This window comes from Cervus elaphus, chromosome 12, assembly GCF_910594005.1.
Source record: "Cervus elaphus chromosome 12, mCerEla1.1, whole genome shotgun sequence".
NCBI lineage: Eukaryota > Metazoa > Chordata > Mammalia > Artiodactyla > Cervidae > Cervus > Cervus elaphus.
Window position 1 is genome coordinate 14,162,163 of NC_057826.1, and position 17,031 is coordinate 14,179,193.

The following is a 17,031-nucleotide window of genomic DNA, read 5'->3' on the forward strand; positions in this document are numbered from 1 at the left end:
TGTTTAAACTGCCCACGGAGGAGCCTGCCTGAGCTCCCAAGACCATTCACAATGGGATGTATCCTAAGTACCTAACCCTGGGGCTGGTCCAGAGAACACCGCCCCTGAAGATGAGGGACTTGGCTGAGAGAGCCTTAGAAGTGGTACCACTCTCAGCCCTGGGCGCTCAGCTGGTCACAGGATGCTTTCTCTCCTGCTTCTCATACCTGTTCTCCCCTGGGTCTTGTCTGACTCTCTCAGGAAGGCTTTGGGGCTTATTTCTCTTCCTGGCCCTTGGGCCAGGCCAACCACAGGGGGCGGGCAAATGGCTGGCTGACTCTCTCTCCTGGTCCAGACGCAGGGGGATTCCAGCCAGGAAGAGGGTTCACCCTCTGGAACCCAGCTCAGCTTTAAGTGATACAACGCGGAGGCCTGAGCTTTAGTTTAATGATCAGATTCCAGGGTGGGCTGTCTTGGAAGTCAGTTAACAGTCGAGGAGATGGAAGACGCGCTCAGACTTCCTCACGGCTCTGGTAAACTGGCCAGACATTTCAGTCTACATTCACTTCATCCTCCTGACTGCCTGGGACCCAGACACCAGGTAATTGCCTGCCTTACCTGCTCCCGCGTCCTCCCACTCCACCCTGCCCACGGGCGACAGACAAAGGGGCTGAGGCAGACAGCGGTCCGGCAGGAAGGCAGAGCCAGTGCGAGGGTTCAGGTCTTCCGCTTCTCTGCAGTTGGGGCTCGTTCATTTCCAGGCCGGTTCAGCCCAGGCAGTGTCTCCCCCTGCACCCCTCCCCACCCCCCGCCCCCGCCCCAGTGGGGCACAGTTTGAGAGCTAGGCCCTCAGCTCGGGGGGTGTATCCGGCTGCCGACAGGGGTGAGACACGTGGAAGGCCTCCAAGGCCAGCAGTGACTTGTTGATGCGGCTGATGGTGGGGTAGGGAGTGAGGTCCACCTTGAACCTGCGGCAGAGAAACATCCATCTAAGCCGAGGTCTGCAGGGGCACAGCCTGTGGGTGGCGGGCGGGGGTGAGCACAGAGGCAGGGCTGGATGAAGCCCCCGGGGCTGGCTGGTGCAGGCCTAGGAAGGTGGCCCTGCTGGGTGGGGTCTCTGTTCACCGGGAGCTCTCTGGGGAGGGGCAGGTCTCCTGCGGTACCATCCACTGTTCCTACTCCAGGCCGTGGCAGTCTACACCACTTGTATGTGTAAGGCTGGTGCTGGGCATTCATATACAGATTATCTCCCCATCATTTCATGAGCTTCTGGAGGGGAGGGTGGAGAAGGCAATGGCACCCCACTCCAGTACTCTTGCCTGGAAAATCCCATGGACGGAGGAGCCTGTTAGGCTGCAGTCCATGGGATCACTAGGAGTCGGACACGACTGAGCGACTTCCCTTTCACTTTTCACTCTCATGCATTGGAGAAGGAAATGGCAACCCACTCCAGTGTTCTTGCCTGGAGAATCCCAGGGACAGGGGAGCAGTGGGCTGCCGTCTATGGGGTCACACAGAGTCAGACACAACTGAAGTGACTTAGCAGCAGCAGCGGCAGCTTAAGGGGAAGGAATGTGTCTACAACATTCTTGTTAAGTGTTTCCATGCCCATAACAGTCCCTGGCGTAGGAAATGGCAACCTGCTCCAGTATTTCTGCCGGGAGAATCCCACAGACAGAGGAGCCTGATGGGCTACAGTCCATGGGGTCTCAAAGAGTCAGGCATGGCTGAGCAACTGAGCACATGCGTGTGCATGTGCGCGCTCACACGCACACACACACACACACAGCAGTGTTCAGCATGATGCCTTCCACAGACAGGTCTGGGCCTTCCTGAAGGGCCGATGGGAGGAAAGCAGAGCTCACCGCTGGGCACAGACACACCACAGGGGGGAGAGCAGGCTCTCAGAGGGTCTCCTTCAGGGGTGTCCACGGGGTGGGGCACCCCCTCTTGGGGGCAGGGACTACGAGGTATCCCCCGGGCTGCGGCGGGCATGGCAACGGTGGTACACCGGCTTCTTCTGGCCGTCTCCTACGGGCCAGAGTGGCTGCTGAGGCCTGGCACGGGGCGGGGACCTTGGCCAGTCAGGGAGAGTCTGCATGAGATGTCGCCTCAGTAGATGAAGTCAGGGCCTGACGGTAGGAGGAAGCTGGGTGTTCTGAGGCGAGCAGCCAGGAGGAGGAGAAAGGGTGCTGCGGCGCGCCCTTACCTGTCAGCATTCGCCACCTGAGGCGCTAAGCAGAGGTCAGCCATGGACACCTGCAAAGAGGGTCGGGGGGCTTGCATCAGGGGGCACACCCCGGACTCACGCCGGTGCCAGTACCGGGTGCTGGCCCCTGACACGGCCATCTGCCTCCGGCTCTTCTCCCCACCCCAGGCCGCCCTCCCCTGCCTGTCTCCCGTGGGCCGGGAGGGGTCTGTCCCTTGGGCAGAAGCGCTTCTCCCGGCTACGCTCCAGCTGCCCTGACAACCAGCTCTGTGGGTAGCCAGAGAAGGCCTGCCTGCCTCAGTGGACGGTCCTGTCCTCATTAAAAACCACCGCCTCCACCAGCATGTAGGGAGGGCTCCCGGCAGGGACGGAAGCCTCTGGGTCCGGGTTGGGGGGCGCTTGGGAACCAGAATTACCACAGGGCCAGGGCCTCTCAGCCTGTACTAGCCAAGGGCACCTGAACCCTAGAATCCTGTCACTGGAAGGGAATGGAGACACTGTCTAGTCTAATCCCTCATGAAACGCAGGACTGCCTCTGCATTTCGGAGACGAGGTCTTCGACTTGAATACCTTGAGGAACGAGAAACTCACTTCCTCTTGAGGCAGCCGACCAAGGGGACCCGAGGAGCGCCCCGTGAGCCAACTTCTGCTTAGCACAGAGGGCACCCTCCCCACGCCCACCGCAGCTGCCTCCTCGGGCAGCTCTGGAGGCCGAGCCTGCCCCGGGCTGGAGGGAAGCGGCTGAGTCTCAGGGGGAGACGGTGGCAGCCTGAGGCGGGCTGAGGGCAGGCCCGGGGAGGGGCTTACCTCGTCCCCCACACAGTACCTCCCGGCCGAGCTCTGCAGGATCTGCTCCAGAGCTGTGGGGAGGCAACACGGCAACTCTCACTCTGGGCACAGAAAGGGGAGCTCTGCCTTTCTGGCTTTGGCATCCATAGCTATGACACGGGCGGCTGTCTTGAGTGGCAAGGCTGGAGTGTGTGCGGGAGGGAATGCGGCCATCGGGCCTGGAGACGGGTGACGGGGTGTGGGGGTGCCTGCCCTTGGCAAGTGCAGCTACCGCCCCCTCCCATGAGAGGACAAGATGCCACGGCAGCGGTTCTCACGCTGCGGGGCGGGCGCTTTGCAGGCCTTGGCTTCCTGCCCGCAGTGGGCAGTGGGGCAGAAGCTGGGCCACCCACCTTCCAAGGGCCTCGGGCGTGAGGCTCCCAGAAGTACCAGGGGTTCGGGTCAGGTTTGGTTGCTGCCCAACCTGCTGCCCCCTCGGCCCTGCCCATCCATGCCACCACGGTCAAGGCCAAAGGGCCTGGGAGGTTGCTGCAGATGCCCGGGGCCCCGGGTGTGAGGGCCGTTTCTCTGAGAGGTCACTGGGGGCAGCTCACAGGAGCAGGGACTCACCGTTAAAGCCAGAAGTGATGGCCTGCTGGGCCCAGGTCAGCTGGTTCTCCTGTCCCACCTGCTTCAGGACAGACAGGTTCTGTGTGGCCCAAGGAAAATCAGGGGTTAGCTCTGGGAGCCAGCCTGAGCCCACCCACTCCGCCAAGGCCCCTCAAGCAAGCCCAGTTCCCATGTGGCCCTTGACTGTATACCTGTCCTACCCTGGACCCCGTGAGCTTTCCTTTCCCACATCTGGCCCCCGGGGTGGAAGGGAGGTGACGAGCCTGGGGGCCACCTTCTCAGGCTGCCTTAGAGGCCCCTGCAGTCTGGGAGCCTGTGACTCCGGCAGAGACGTGGAAGGTGGGGGGGTGCAACCCAAGGCCTCTCTCCCTTGCATCCAGTGCTTCTCCAGGACATGGTCCTTTGTGAGGAGGGGGGTTGATACAGGGTTGGGGGCAGGACGGGGGAGGCACACAGGACTAGCTTTCAGGAGATCTGTATATCTGTCTGTTCCAACCTCCTTTCTTAAAAAAAAAAAAACAAAAGAAAGCAACAAGGGGGCACAGGTGCACAGTCAGGGGTCTGCCGCACTTACAGTGACTCTGCAAAGTCACCCCATCTTTCTGGGCTGTTTTCTGTTTTTTGATCTTTGAGACTATACAGTCCATGGAATTCTCTAGGCCAGAATACTGGAATGGGTAGCCTTTTCCTTCTGCAGGGAATCTTCGCAACCTAGGGAATCGAACCCAGATCTCCCACATTGCAGGCAGATTCTTTACCAGCTGAGCCACAAGGGAAGCCCTGGGCTATTTTCCTATTTGCAAAGTCACTCCACCTTTCTGGGCTATTTTCTTTTTTGGAAAGTCAGGGGTTAGCACAGATGAATTTTTTTTTTTTAATAGATGAACTCTTTTAGCACTTTTCTGTTCTACCAGTGAAAAATTTAAAAAAAAAAAAAATCTGAGGCGAATCCCAGTCTATGACACAGAACAGGTGAAAGGGAGGCTGCTCTGGGTGGAGGCAGGGCCTGGGTGGCTCACCTCTCCCTGCCTCCTTGCCCTTTCCCACCTCGGAGGGAGGTGGTGCCTCTGGAGGTGTCCTTGGAAACCTGGGGCATCTCGGAATACTGCTGGGTCCCTGGGGGATGGGTGTTTTCTGGCTCCCCTCCTCCCTCTGCCCCACAGTCTGGAGCCAAGTCCCTGAGGTCCCCTCTATCCTCCTGCCCCCAGCCCCTGCCCACTGACGAGCTGGGTGCTGCAGGGTGGGCTCGCAGGAGCAAGGGTAGGGAGGGAGCCCACACACACAGGAGCCGCACCTGCAGGGGCTGGATGCCGCTGGTGATGAGGTCAGACACCATGCGCACCTGGGCCCTCTTCTTCGGGTCCCGAGGCAGGAGTCGTGGCGTGGGCCGGGTCTCCTCCAGATACTCGATGATAGCCAGCTGTCCAGAGGGGAGCAGTGAGACAGGGACCAGAGGGGGCGGCCGATTCTTCCTCCTCCACTCCCAACACTGCATTATGTCGCTCAGTCATGTCCGACTCTTCGTGACCCCACGGACTGCAGCCCGCCAGGCTCCTCTGTCCGTGGGATTCTCCAGGCAGGAATACTGGAGTGGGTTGCCATGCCCTTCTCCAGGGGATCTTCCCAACCCAGGGATCGAACCCAGGTTTCTTGCGTCTCCTGTGTTGGCAGGCAGGTTACCACTAGTGCCACCCGGGGAAGCCCAAATCACCACCCCACCTTTTTTACCCTTCTTACCATCCTCCCCTCGAGCCCCGTGAAGCCAAGCGGCTCCCCAGGAGGATGAGCTCATTTTCAACCCTTGTCCTACAGAGCATGGGCTTCCCCCTATGCTTAAGTCTCCTCACTTCCCAAAGCAAGCGGGCAACCTCCCTCCCGTGTCCCTCCTAAGAGCTGGGCGCCTTGCGTAGACACAGGTAAGGAAGGGCTCTGAGGTCTTCTTGTCCAGGCCCCATACTCATGTGGGGTCTCCCAAAGCTTCCACTCACGGACTGGCTAATGGTGATTCCATCAATCTTCAGGGCTGGCACCTGCTTCATGGGATTCAGGGCCTGGAATTCTTCAGAGAACTGTGGAGACGAGGCTCTGGTGGACTGGGTGGCCTGGCCTGAGTCAGCTAAAGCAGAGCGGAGCAAGCAGGAAGCCCCCAGCCTACTGCCCACCTGCACCCCCCTCCCCTGGGGAAGGCCCTGGCTCTGAGCCCCAGGGTGACACCTGGGGGACTCTGTGCAGAATCCCGAAGCCCAGTGGCAGCTGAGACACAGGCTTTGTCCTGATGGCCTGGCTGTGTGCTTGTCCCTGCATCTCGTATGTGGCCACCAAGGCACATCGCAGGGTTCACCGTGGGGCAAGGACCGGCTCAGCACCCGGCCTCCTGGAGCGTGCTGTGGTATGGCATCTGGAACCTGGGCCTCCCGTGGCCCAGGCAGCTGCTGCACAGCCTGCCGCCCTGTCCCACGAGGGAGAGCCAGCAGCCTCCTCCGGCCGTGGGGACTGCAGGGCACAGGGCTACAGGGTTCCCCTCTCGTGGGCAGAAGGCTGCATCCCCTGCTGGGCCCCTCTCCGAGGCCTCTGTCTCTTACATCGTGGCTGGGGGGCGGCCTCCTTACCTGCTGGCCCCCATCCTTTATGAGGTTGACGGCTACTGTCTCATAGTCAATGTTTTTCAAGGCCAGAGCTATGAGAGATGGCAGACAGCGGTCAGGTGACCACCTCCAACCACATTCCCCAGGGCGACCAGGGAGATGGAATCTTCTTTCTCTGCACCACTCGGGGAAGTCCTGGACCCTGCTTCCCATCTCCCTTGACCAGCACCTGCTCTGCTACCCCAGGACCTTGACCCTCTGCCTCTCTTCCTCCTTGGCTCACTGTGCCCCTGGGGAGTGCTTGTGCCCCCATGCTGTGGGCCCCTGGAGGACAGCAGGGAAGTGTCCCCATCATCTCTGCCCCCTGCAGGGCCTCACCCAGCGGCAAGCAGGGCTGATGTGCTGGAGACACGCACTCATTCCCCTGGCCAAGGCCATCTGAGTGAGGGCTGAGGGAAGCCGTTCAGTGACCAGGCAGGGCCCAAGTGGACCAACGACACTCTGGTTCCATTTAGAGAGGAAGCCCTTTCTAATCCATTCTCTCCATTCTCCAGGCTGTTGACTGCAGATTCCTAGTAGGGTGCCAGGACTCTCTGGTGGTCTCAGCGCGGCATAGCTGGGACTCCCAGTGGCTGGATTTCCTCTCCTCCTCTGATGTCTCCCCACTCCCCACCACCCCTCCCAGCAAAGTGAGGGTAAAGCAGTCAACTGCAGTGGAGGAGGCTGTGTAAGTGTGCACACTTGTGCATTAAAATACGGCGATGGCCGGCATCAGACAAAGGAATGAGGGGAGGAAGGTGAGGCATGTCACAGTCTGCAGAGAGCCTGGAGGACACTGGTCTCCGTCAGCTGTGGTCACCTCCACCCTGGAGGGTGAGCGTGGTCGGGGCCGGGCCGGAGGCCAAGGCACACCGGACCCACAGAGACAGCGCCCACGCTGCCAGTCTGGCCCAGCCAGGGCAGAAGCTCTGGGCCAGGGAGGGCGTCTTCATCAAGGAACGTGTCCTCGGGCAGCCCAGTGCTCTTGCCCACCGAGTCTAGCAAATACCAGGGGCCCATGGGAAGAGGAGGTCATGGAGGATGGCTTCGCAGTCAGGACCGGGCTCCTGGCAGCAGGCTGCCTGGATTCAAATGTCATCATGTTCACCCACTAGCCACGCGGCCTTGGGCAGGTAACTTCATGAGCCTCTGTGCCCGTTTGCCTAGCTGATGGGCAGCCCAGGGTAGGAAAGAACATGGACTCTGGAGTCAGACTAGCTGGGTCAAATTCCAGCTCCGCCCCTTAGTAGCTACATGACCTTGGGCAAATCCCCTTGGGCAACCTCCCTGTGCCCGTTTTCCCACCGGTACAATGGTGACACCAACAATACCTCCCTCCTAGGGTTGTTCAGGTTTAAATGGAGTCAAGGGCACAAAAGCACTCAGCACCATTCTCTCTCGGCAAGAGCCTGTGACTCTCAGCTTGGCCGAGGGCTGAGTGAAGCTGAGGGAGAGAAGGGTCAGATGAGGGCTGCACTAGAGGGGCCCTGGTTTCTCCTTCCCTGAGGCCTCTGGGGTTGACACTGGCCAGTTCTGTTTAATTTGCCAGATCAAATAAGAAGTGAGGAATGCCAGCTGTTCTCTGCCAGTTGCCAAGGACCTCTGAGTTCTCTGAGGTTGCCTGAAGCATGGTTGCTATGGGGCTTTGGAGAGCAGTATGGGAGAGGTAGCGGGTCCAAGAGGAAAAACAGCCCGTTCCTTCCTCTTGTTGGCTTTCCAAGGTAGACATGCCTTCAAGGCTGAGGGCTCCAGGAGATCTGCTGGGGGTGGTACCCCCAGCTTTTCACCCAGGATTCCCTCCACCCCACCCTGGCTCTCAGTGAAGGCACAGCTCTTACCGATTCGAACTCTCCATGAGCAGGAGCTTCGGAAATAGGAATACAGGATGGGCTGAGGAGAGAGGACGAGGAGGCACGTTAACCCATGCTTGCTGGGTTCTCAGCTCCAGAAGTCCACTGGAGGGGAGGCAACTCCAGGCCAGGAGGCTCCCAGCAAGCCAGGCCTCCTTCCTTAGGCCTGCATCGGCAAAATTCAGGCCAGACTCAGAGCTATCTAGGCTAGAGGCCTTGGGGGTCATGTGGTGACTCCAACTGTGCTGCATGCATCCCTGAGGTCCCAGAGACTCCCCACAGGGGAAGTCAGTCTGCAAATGCTTTCCTTACCTTGCTCGACTCAGCCATGCTGCTGTGGTGACCCCTGGCCTCTCAGGGAACGTCCACTCTCACAGAGCTGCAGGGCAGGGGGAGGAACCCTAAAGGGGTGGATCCTACTACCAGCCAATGGGATGCTAGGCTAAACAGGCATAAGGGGAACTTTGAATCTGGTCAGAAAGGGCCCCTTGAACTTGTGGGAAGCTTATGCTTCTGGTGGAGCCAGGTCTGGTGTCCTGGGCAAACAGGGAGGCCTAGTTTTGAAGTAGTAGTTAATGTGATGCAGTGGGCTGGGAGCTGGCATACTTGGGGTCTGGTCCCAGTGCAGGAACTAGCTTTGCATGACTGGGCACAGAGCCTTGCCTTCTCTAGTCTTCAGCTCCCTTGTCTGTAAAACAAAGGGTTGCCCTAAAATGATAGTTTTATACCTCTGACAGTGGCAGAGAGATTGGGAAATCTAATTTTCTGAGCTTTGGAGCCCATTTCTTTCAACATTCCACCTACCAGTCCTCCATGCTCTCAAGAGATCTCATTAAAAGCCAAGGAATATGCCCATAGACTCCACAGTTGAGGTCACAACCTGGCAGCCCACAGTGTTCTGTTTGGTCTATACTGTATTTAAAAACCTTTCAATTAGTTGCTAATATTAAAAATCACATTGTTGTATATATAAATCCTGTTGCTTGTTTTTTCTTAAAAAGGAAAAAAAAGTCTGGAGATACTGGACTGTTTTCTGAGTAGCCACACTGACCAAAGACAATTAATAACCCCCTTTAGAGAAGGCATCGGAGAAGGCAATGGCAACCCACTCCAGTACTCTTGCCGGGAAAATCCCATGGACGGCGGAGCCTGGTGGGCTGCCATCTATGGGGTCGCACAGAGTTGGACCCGACTGAAGCAGCAGAGAAGCCATACCCTCTCAGATCTGCCACGGCCCTGTCTCTCATTTTTGTTGAAGCCCCTGAAGGCAATAGCATGTGAGACATCACCTCTGAACTTTCGGGGACTCAAAGTTAGTCTCTCTGGTGCTTCCAGGTACCCAGCATTTCAAAGCAGAACCCAGGACAGAATGACCAGTAATTAGCACCCATGAGTCTTCCAGCAGACACATATGTAGCCTTATGGATGAGAGAGGACTCAACAGAATTTCTCAGATCAGCCCTGTCTGCCATCTCTCTGACTATAGACACTTCACCCAAGTTTCCTCCTGCTTCTGCATACACCAGGTCACCAAGCTGCTTGCTCCCTGGCCCTGCTTTCCTCATCCTTGAATGACCAACTCCACCTTCCATGCAAGTGAGGACACAGTGGGAACCCAGTCCTCCTAAGTGAGTTCCTGAGACTGGGCGTTCCAGTCTATCCTGAAGGCAACTTTCATGGGGAAAGTGAAGATAGTTCTGGACAAAAGCCAAGTGATAGGCAGCAGGCATTCTTGGAGGAAGAGTTTGCTGGCCACAGCTAAATGTACCCTGCTCCAGGGTATCTCCCTTTCCTTACCTGGTTAGGCTGGAGGGGGCCCTGGGGCCAAGAGGCAGCGACTGCTGAAACACAACAGAATCCCTGCAGCTGCTGCTGCTAAGTCGCTTCAGTCGTGTCCAACTCTGTGCGACCCCATAGACGGCAGCCCACCAGGCTCCCCCCGTCCCTGGGATTCTCCAGGCAAGAACACTGGAGTGGGTTGCCATTTCCTTCTCCAGTGCATGAAAGTGAAAAGTGAAAGTGAAGTCGCTCAGTCCTGTCGACTCTTAGCGACCGCATGGACAGAAGCCCACCAGGCTCCTCCATCCATGGCGTTTTCCAGGCAAGAGTACTGGAATGTGTGTGGTGCCATTGCCTGCTCCAAAAGAATCCCTAGAGAGCCCCAAACATTAGCTTAGAATCTCTGAAGAAACACCTTACCTAGTTACAGTTATACCTTTGACCTGTGCTAAGGGTGACCACAGAACCACTGTAAATGCCATTAAGCCCTCACGTTTCCTACTTACGGGCCATTGGCAGATAAAATGAAGGGTGGTTTCTGATCGCTTATGATACCTGATTAAACCATCCCGTGTTCCTTTTTGCATTTTCAGAGCTAAATTTTAAGTGCAAGTAAAATATCCATTTCATCACCACTCCTGGAGGAATTGTTTCCAATTCAAACATGAATTCTTACCATTCCAGCAAATTTTATTTTTAAACCATCTCTTACACACGACTTTCGAGAAAGGGTCCTAAACTCCCATTTGGGTGTGGGAGGTCTATTATTATCAAAGCGATGTTCTATTCCACCTAATGTTCCTGCCACCTTCCTTTGAGCTACAATCGCTGTTTTCAGTCTTTTTTTTTTTTTTTTTCAGTCTTTAATAGAGAGATTGATACAGTGGTTTCGGGACAGGCCTGGGAAATGCAAATTAAAAGTGGTAAGGTCCCCAAATGATTGTTATGACAAGTGCCACCGCCTCCCCTTTGCACGCTCTCAAAATGCAAACAACCCTGAAAGGCCGTTTGCTGTTAGACCCGTCAGGCTGACTGCCGGGAAAATATACGCAGGACCGAGCGCGGAACAGGGAAGACAGAGAGACGACGCTTAGGAAGCCCCAGCGGGTCGAGCTAGGGGATGGCGAGACTAGTGTAAAGCGAGGGGACGACTGAAATAACCCGCGACATCTCGGGCCCAATCCCCACTCCCACCCCCGACCACAGCGCAACGCGCAGGCGCAGAGCCGAGTCCGAGCGGCGCACGGCCTGCTGGGAGTCTTTGTGGGAGCTGTGGGCGGAGCCAGGCGGTCACCTTTGACCCCGGCCCCAGGTCGCCACAGTGTTTCTAAGCAGCGGCCCCTTGCCCGGGATACGCGGCACAGACCTTCCCCACTTGCATCTCGCGCTGCGGGCGGCCCCTCCTTCCGGATCAGGAAGCTTCGCGCCTGCGCCTCTCCGACTCGGCGACGATTCGGGCCCAGTGGGACCCCAAAACGTCAGAACTTCGGTTTGAGTCTGAGTAAAAAGTGAGGGGCCGGCCCCCAACACGTCAGAACTTCGATTTGGGTCTTGGTAAAAACGAGGGGCCGGATCCAACACGTCAGGACTTCGGTTTTGGTCTCGGTAAAAGTGAGGGGCCGGACCCAACACGTTAGGACTTCGGTTTTGAGCTGGGTAGAAGCGAGGGCCCGGCCCCCAACACGTCAGGATTTGGGTTTCGGTCCCGGTAAAAGCAAGGGGCCGGCCGAGCATGAGCCCCAAGGTCTCGGGTAGCTCGGCCCGCCCCGCCGCCACGCCCCCAGCCCCGGCGCCGCTGGGAGCCGCAGCTCCCTGAGCCCGCCTTCTCCCCGGGCCGGCGCAGCTCGCGCGTCATGCTCTGCGCCACTAGCCGCCTCCTAGCGGCCCGGGCGGCGAGCGCCCTCCCCGCCCACCCCAGAGGCCGGGGCCCGGCGCCGCGCAGCCGGCGCAGGGAACTACATTTCCCAGGGCACCCCGAGCTGCCCCCTGGTGACTTCTTGGCGGGGCGCTTCGCGAGACACAGCGTGCCTGCGGGCCGGAGGGCCATCCTGAGGAGGGGAAGGATGCCGCCGGCCGCGGGCGGAGGCTTGGCGGGATCCGAACTGCGCCCCCGGAAGGGCCGATGCGGGTCCCAGGCGGCTCGGGCCGCGGGCCGGGACGTGACCACCGAGGCGGCTACAGCGCGGAGCCCCAAACGGTCTGCTCCTCCGAGCTCGCGGCGCTTCGAGGCGGCCGGCCGGTGGGCCCTGCTGGCCCTGGTGACGCTGACGTCCTTCGCCACCCGGTTCCACCGTCTGGACCAGCCGCCACACATCTGGTGAGTGCTGGTAGAGCCTGGGCGGGCACCGTGGCCACGCGGAAGGAGGGGCGCGCCTTCTCATTGGCCCGGGGTCGCGGAGGGGCGGGATTCACAGTGGGATGGGTGGGGCCCCCTGGAGGTGGGGCATACAGGTTGCCGGGGTGGCCTCTGGCCAGGTGCATCCCTCGGGAGAAGGAATAGATTTTAGCTCTGGTGGGTGGCAGTGGGATTCCTCAGTATGTGAGGAAGCAGCCTTCCTGTCTTGCAGACTATTCTGCAGTGCCTCACGTGACTTTTAAAGATGCTCTGAACTTTTCCAGGAGAATTGGAAATCCTTAGTATAGAATTTCCTAAGCCCGAGTTCCTAATTTGCAGGGTGTCCTGGCCTCAGTGGGTGGGGGGAACGTTCCTAACAGGGTGTCTCATTATCGGGAGCCTGAACAACTTGTGTGTCCATGGGTGATAACAAGGGTCCCACCTGGCAGGTCTGGGATCATCCTGTGAGGAGAGACATATTTTCTTAAAGATTTTGTTGGACTGAGTTGCAGCAGTCAAATTCATTTAAAAAGCTTCAAGAGTCTCCCGCTGGAAGGAGAAAGAGCTTTATAGGATCTGAAAATGGTTAATTTGTTTGGCCAAGAAGTGATTCTATGTTTTCTCCGCATCACTAAGGAGAAAGTTAGTGTAGAGGTTGGTAGAAATGGAACTCCTTGACTAAAAACCAAGATAACAGATGGGGTTTTACCCCACTTGGAAGCTAAGGAATTAGCTTGTTATTATTTCATGAGTGTTGACCGAATATATGAGACTCCTGGGTCAGAGTCAAAAGACTAACTACTCATGGCAGAGGAAGCAGGATGAATATGGGCAAGTTGGATTCAATTTCTCATGGCCAGGAAGCCCCACGTGGTGATGCTATGGGCTCAGATGGATGACTGCGCACACAGTGGGTTGCCTTGCAGCTAAGGAACAAGCCTGAGGGATTTACTGTTTTACAGCAAGCAATAAGCAAGCATACTTTTTGTCCTAGAGAGAGACGTTATCTCATCTCCCAAGGCTGCTGGATGCAAACAGAACTTTGGGAAATGGTCCAGGTAAAGTGCAGTGAAGGCCCTGCATTCTGAGCATACCCAGCGAGATGTGTGGAAGTACAAGGGAGCCATGGAGGACTGTCTTTCACAACAGGCTCATCGCTTGATTTTAAGCTGTCGTGGCTTTTAGCAAATCTTCATAAGCATGTGCAGCTCCATTGGCTACTCTATGTAACCTGACTCACAGAGGCAGGGACCAAGTCTGTTTAATTTGTCTCATACAAGACTTGATTAAGGCTGCTCTCACCAGGACTCAAAGCAGCAGGGTGAGGCCAACCTGTGATATTAACCTCTGCCCTCCAGGGTCCTGGATTCAGCCCACCTAGGAAGAATTGCATGTGTGGAGGTGTGGGGAGGAAGGATCAGTAAGTCTTATTTCAGATAGCTGGGATGTAATCTAAGGCCAGTCTATTTCCCATTATGGTCTGTACACAGATGTTTAGGCTGAGCTCTGATTTTTGGTGTCGTTGCCAATAATTTTGAGTTCCCTCATTCAAAAAGCAATTCTCATGCCCGATGGAAAGACATTCCATGGCCCAGTTCTTCCGTACATTCTAACATATTACCTGAAGGGGTGCATGTCACTCCAGTTCAGGATTTTCTGTTAAATTTTATTGGGATCACCATCAGATTTGGTTTAGACCACCATTCAATAATTTGGTTAAACCACATGGGCAGTGAGTGTCACTGAGTAGTTGCAGCCTCAGTCACTATATAAGGCATAACCTAAGGGATTCCCTGGTAGCTCAGACGGTAAAGCGTCTGCCTACAATTCAGGAGACCCGGGTTCTATCCGTGGGTTGGGAAGATCCCCTGGAGAAGGAAATGGCAACCCACTCCAGTATTCTTGCCTGGAAAATCCCATGGACTGAGGATCCTGGTAGGCTACAGTCCATGGGGTCGCAAAGAGTTGGACACGACTGAGTCACTTCACTTCACTTCACTTCACTAAGGTCCCTAGGGTGTAGGAGAAGCATATGAATTTGTATCAGTTATACTTTCCAGGTGGCTCAGTGGTAAAGAATCTGCCTACCAGTGCAGGAGACACAGGAGACTTGGGTTCAATCCCTGGGTTGGGAAGATCCCCTGGAGGAGGAAATTGCAACCCATTACAGTATTCTTGCCTGGGAAATCCCTTGGACAGGGGAGCCTGATGGACCACTGTCCATGGAGTTGGAAAGAGTCAGACATGACTGAGTGACTGAGCATGCATGCATACTGATAGAAGGCGGTATCAGTCTGTGTTTTGGCACACGTGTGAAGGGAGGTCCATGCTTGGGGCTTAATGTTGATATCATCAGGTACAAGAGGATAGTTCAAGACCGGCCATGTCCACATGAGTTTTTCTGATTTTGTAGCAGGATGACAGATTCAGCAACAGGTCAGATTGCTATCTGCAGCCGCCACTTGCCTTAGTTGTACCATAGTGTTTTGGCAGTCTAGACTCTGGGCCTAGGAGGCAAAGAGCATTAATTATTTCCCTTCTCTTTACATTTCCAGGAGCCTAAGACGTTCCTTCCCTAGGTGGCAAGGTTATATCTTTCCCGTCACTGCCATATAATCTCTGTGTCCCACTTAGTACCTGTAATTTCACCTTTACTCCAATTATTGTGAACTACTAATATCCAGACCTTTCTGCCATGGGCGCTGTCAGAAAATTGACAAAGACTTATTATGCCTCCCACCTTGGCCCACATGAGCTACTGTAGAGGGACTTCACAAGCAGTATACTCAACCAAGTGATCTTTATTTTTACCTCACTCCAATGAGAAAATCCAAGTAACTGAACTAGAATTAAATTTGAATCCCATAAATCCTCCACCCTCCCCCACCCCCAGGCTGATCTGGACTTGCTGTTAAGGGAGACAAACCAAGCCCAGGAATAGTCAAGGAAGAATCTCAAATTTTCCAATAGATTTTTATAATACACCTCTTTTATCCTAATCATTACCCAGTGGTGGCCAAGAGGAGATAAACACCTAGTTAGGTGGCCAAACTACGTGACTAAGATGTATGAACCAGGTGGAGGTGAGGGAAGTAGAGAAGAGTGTTCAGTGCTTGATAATATCAGATACCTGTGGATGGTCTGGAGTGTGGAATGTCATTGGATAATTTGACTACTAGACTATTGCAGAAAAGAAAGGTGCACCACTGTCAGACTGTAAATGGTTTGAAATGCTGAAAACATGACGCAGTTTAGGCTCAAGGGCCACAGGGGTATATCCAGAGTAAGATGATTGGACTGGAATAGCAGTATCAACACTAGCCTGAGAAGTGGCAGCAGGTGCAGGGCAGCTGATAGCCTGGAGAGGGGAGCAGGCCTCATACGGCCGGTTTCCTTGGGGTGGGCAGGTCAGTGCCCCGAGCAGTGTGGCTTCCTTTATGACAGGACCGACAGGCCAGCTTTTGGAAGGCAGCACAAGTTTCCACAGTGTAGCAATGGCCTCTGCTTTGGGAATAAACAGTCCTTTATTTTGTGCCTCCGTGGTGGTGGATGTATTTCCATGCCTGGTGTGTTGATGGCAGCAGGTGGTATCCTGGCAGCGATGGCAGTGGTCAGGATGGTGCAGGTTTGATCAGCAGCTTGATTCTAATCAATCTTATCAAAATACTGGCCCTTATTGGGGCTATCTTCATGAGAGATCCAGATTGTCCCCTTGACATGCAGCAATGATTTTTTTCCACGATTGGCTCCAAGGAGGGGATCTTTAAATTTCTTAATATATATAGCCTTCCAAGTGACCCACCAGATGGTTAGGCCAATGGCAAAAGCCTAAGAGTAAGTAAAAATATAACTTGTCTGTTTCTTAAGAGTATCATCTAAGGCACAGGCATTGACTTTTGATTCAGTGCATTGTGCCAGTCAACCCTTTCTGCAGTCGTCTTTCCAGAGTTGTCAGTGGGGCTGGATGATAGCTACTGCCCTGTGGCTACTGTCTGCTTTTAGTTTAGCTAAAACATCAGTAAACCAGGCACAAACATTAAGAGGGAACTTTGGGAATAAAGACCTCACTGAGTCAGGGGCTTTGCTACAGGTAGTGGAGTGGAAGATAGTTTCTTCCAAAGGGACAGCTAACACCTGGTTTTGAAAAATCAAGATGCTTCTCGGACCAGGCCAGCTATGCTCTTGAATATACCATTTCCATTTCACCAACGAGGCTTACTGAGCCGCTTTCTTGCTAGCCACAGTTTCAAAGCAGCACAATCAGGCCAAAGACCATGGTTCAGGCTCTTAATTTCAACAAGAGCTTAGGAGTAGGTTGGTAGTTGCTTCTTTAAAAAGGTATGTACTTGAAGCCTATGTCCAGCAGATGGCATTGCTTTCATAGAGAACCCACGCCCCACCCCCCACCCCCAACCCCATTCCATCTTTAAAACTGTAATGTCCCTTTTTTATGATTATCTTGTTTCTCTAGGACCCCTTGGGAGGGGACAGGATCACCTCTCACTATGCAGCAGTCTCTGAATGGGATAATCTTTGACATGTGTAGGATAAAGACAAATATGCATTCAGCAGTGGAAGCCTCAACAGTAGTTTCAAGGGCCCCACCCACAAGGGCACTTTACCTTCCCTTCCCGGATGGGAACTTGGCTCAGACCCTGTCAGTTGAATTTGGGTGCTTTCCCCGCTCTTTGAACTAACAAGTCTAATCGGCCTGCATCAGGAGCTACAGTGACAGCCATCTAGAGATCACGCCGCTCCCGGGTGGGGAGTCTGGGCAGTGCTGGATGCAGGGGGCAGGAGGAAGCCTTTCTTCCCTGTAGCGCCTGGATAGGTTTGCCCCACTTCTTCCCAGTGTAC

The 17,031-nt window shown here is 55.3% G+C and overlaps 2 protein-coding genes across 6 annotated transcripts in view; one reads left to right on the forward strand and one right to left on the reverse strand.

The window, feature by feature from the left end:
- Positions 1–408: 408 nt before the first annotated feature.
- On the reverse strand, positions 409–11,573 carry GSTZ1 (glutathione S-transferase zeta 1). 4 transcript variants are annotated; one of them, XM_043919357.1, is made up of 9 exons: positions 11,206–11,392; positions 8,049–8,100; positions 6,196–6,263; positions 5,575–5,655; positions 4,881–5,006; positions 3,587–3,665; positions 2,996–3,048; positions 2,189–2,238; positions 409–947 (listed from the first exon to the last, which is right to left on the reverse strand). In XM_043919357.1, exons 1-9 carry the CDS (start codon positions 11,218–11,220, stop codon positions 821–823), a joined length of 651 nt encoding a protein of 216 aa, XP_043775292.1. In that variant the 5' UTR covers positions 11,221–11,392; the 3' UTR covers positions 409–820. The 4 variants fall into 4 exon arrangements, with proteins under 4 accessions (XP_043775292.1, XP_043775291.1, XP_043775289.1 ...); XM_043919356.1 differs by lacking the exon at positions 11,206–11,392 and adding an exon at positions 8,373–9,153; XM_043919354.1 differs by lacking the exon at positions 6,196–6,263 and having other exon boundaries at positions 11,206–11,573.
- Positions 11,574–11,605: 32 nt separating this feature from the next.
- POMT2 (protein O-mannosyltransferase 2) overlaps positions 11,606–17,031 on the forward strand; it is a 44,432-nt gene continuing 39,006 nt past the window's right edge. For both annotated transcript variants that reach the window (XM_043919352.1, XM_043919353.1), the window contains exon 1: positions 11,606–12,156. In XM_043919352.1, the coding sequence (XP_043775287.1) occupies positions 11,693–12,156 (464 nt within the window). In that variant the 5' untranslated portion in view covers positions 11,606–11,692. The remainder of the gene's footprint in view (positions 12,157–17,031) is intronic.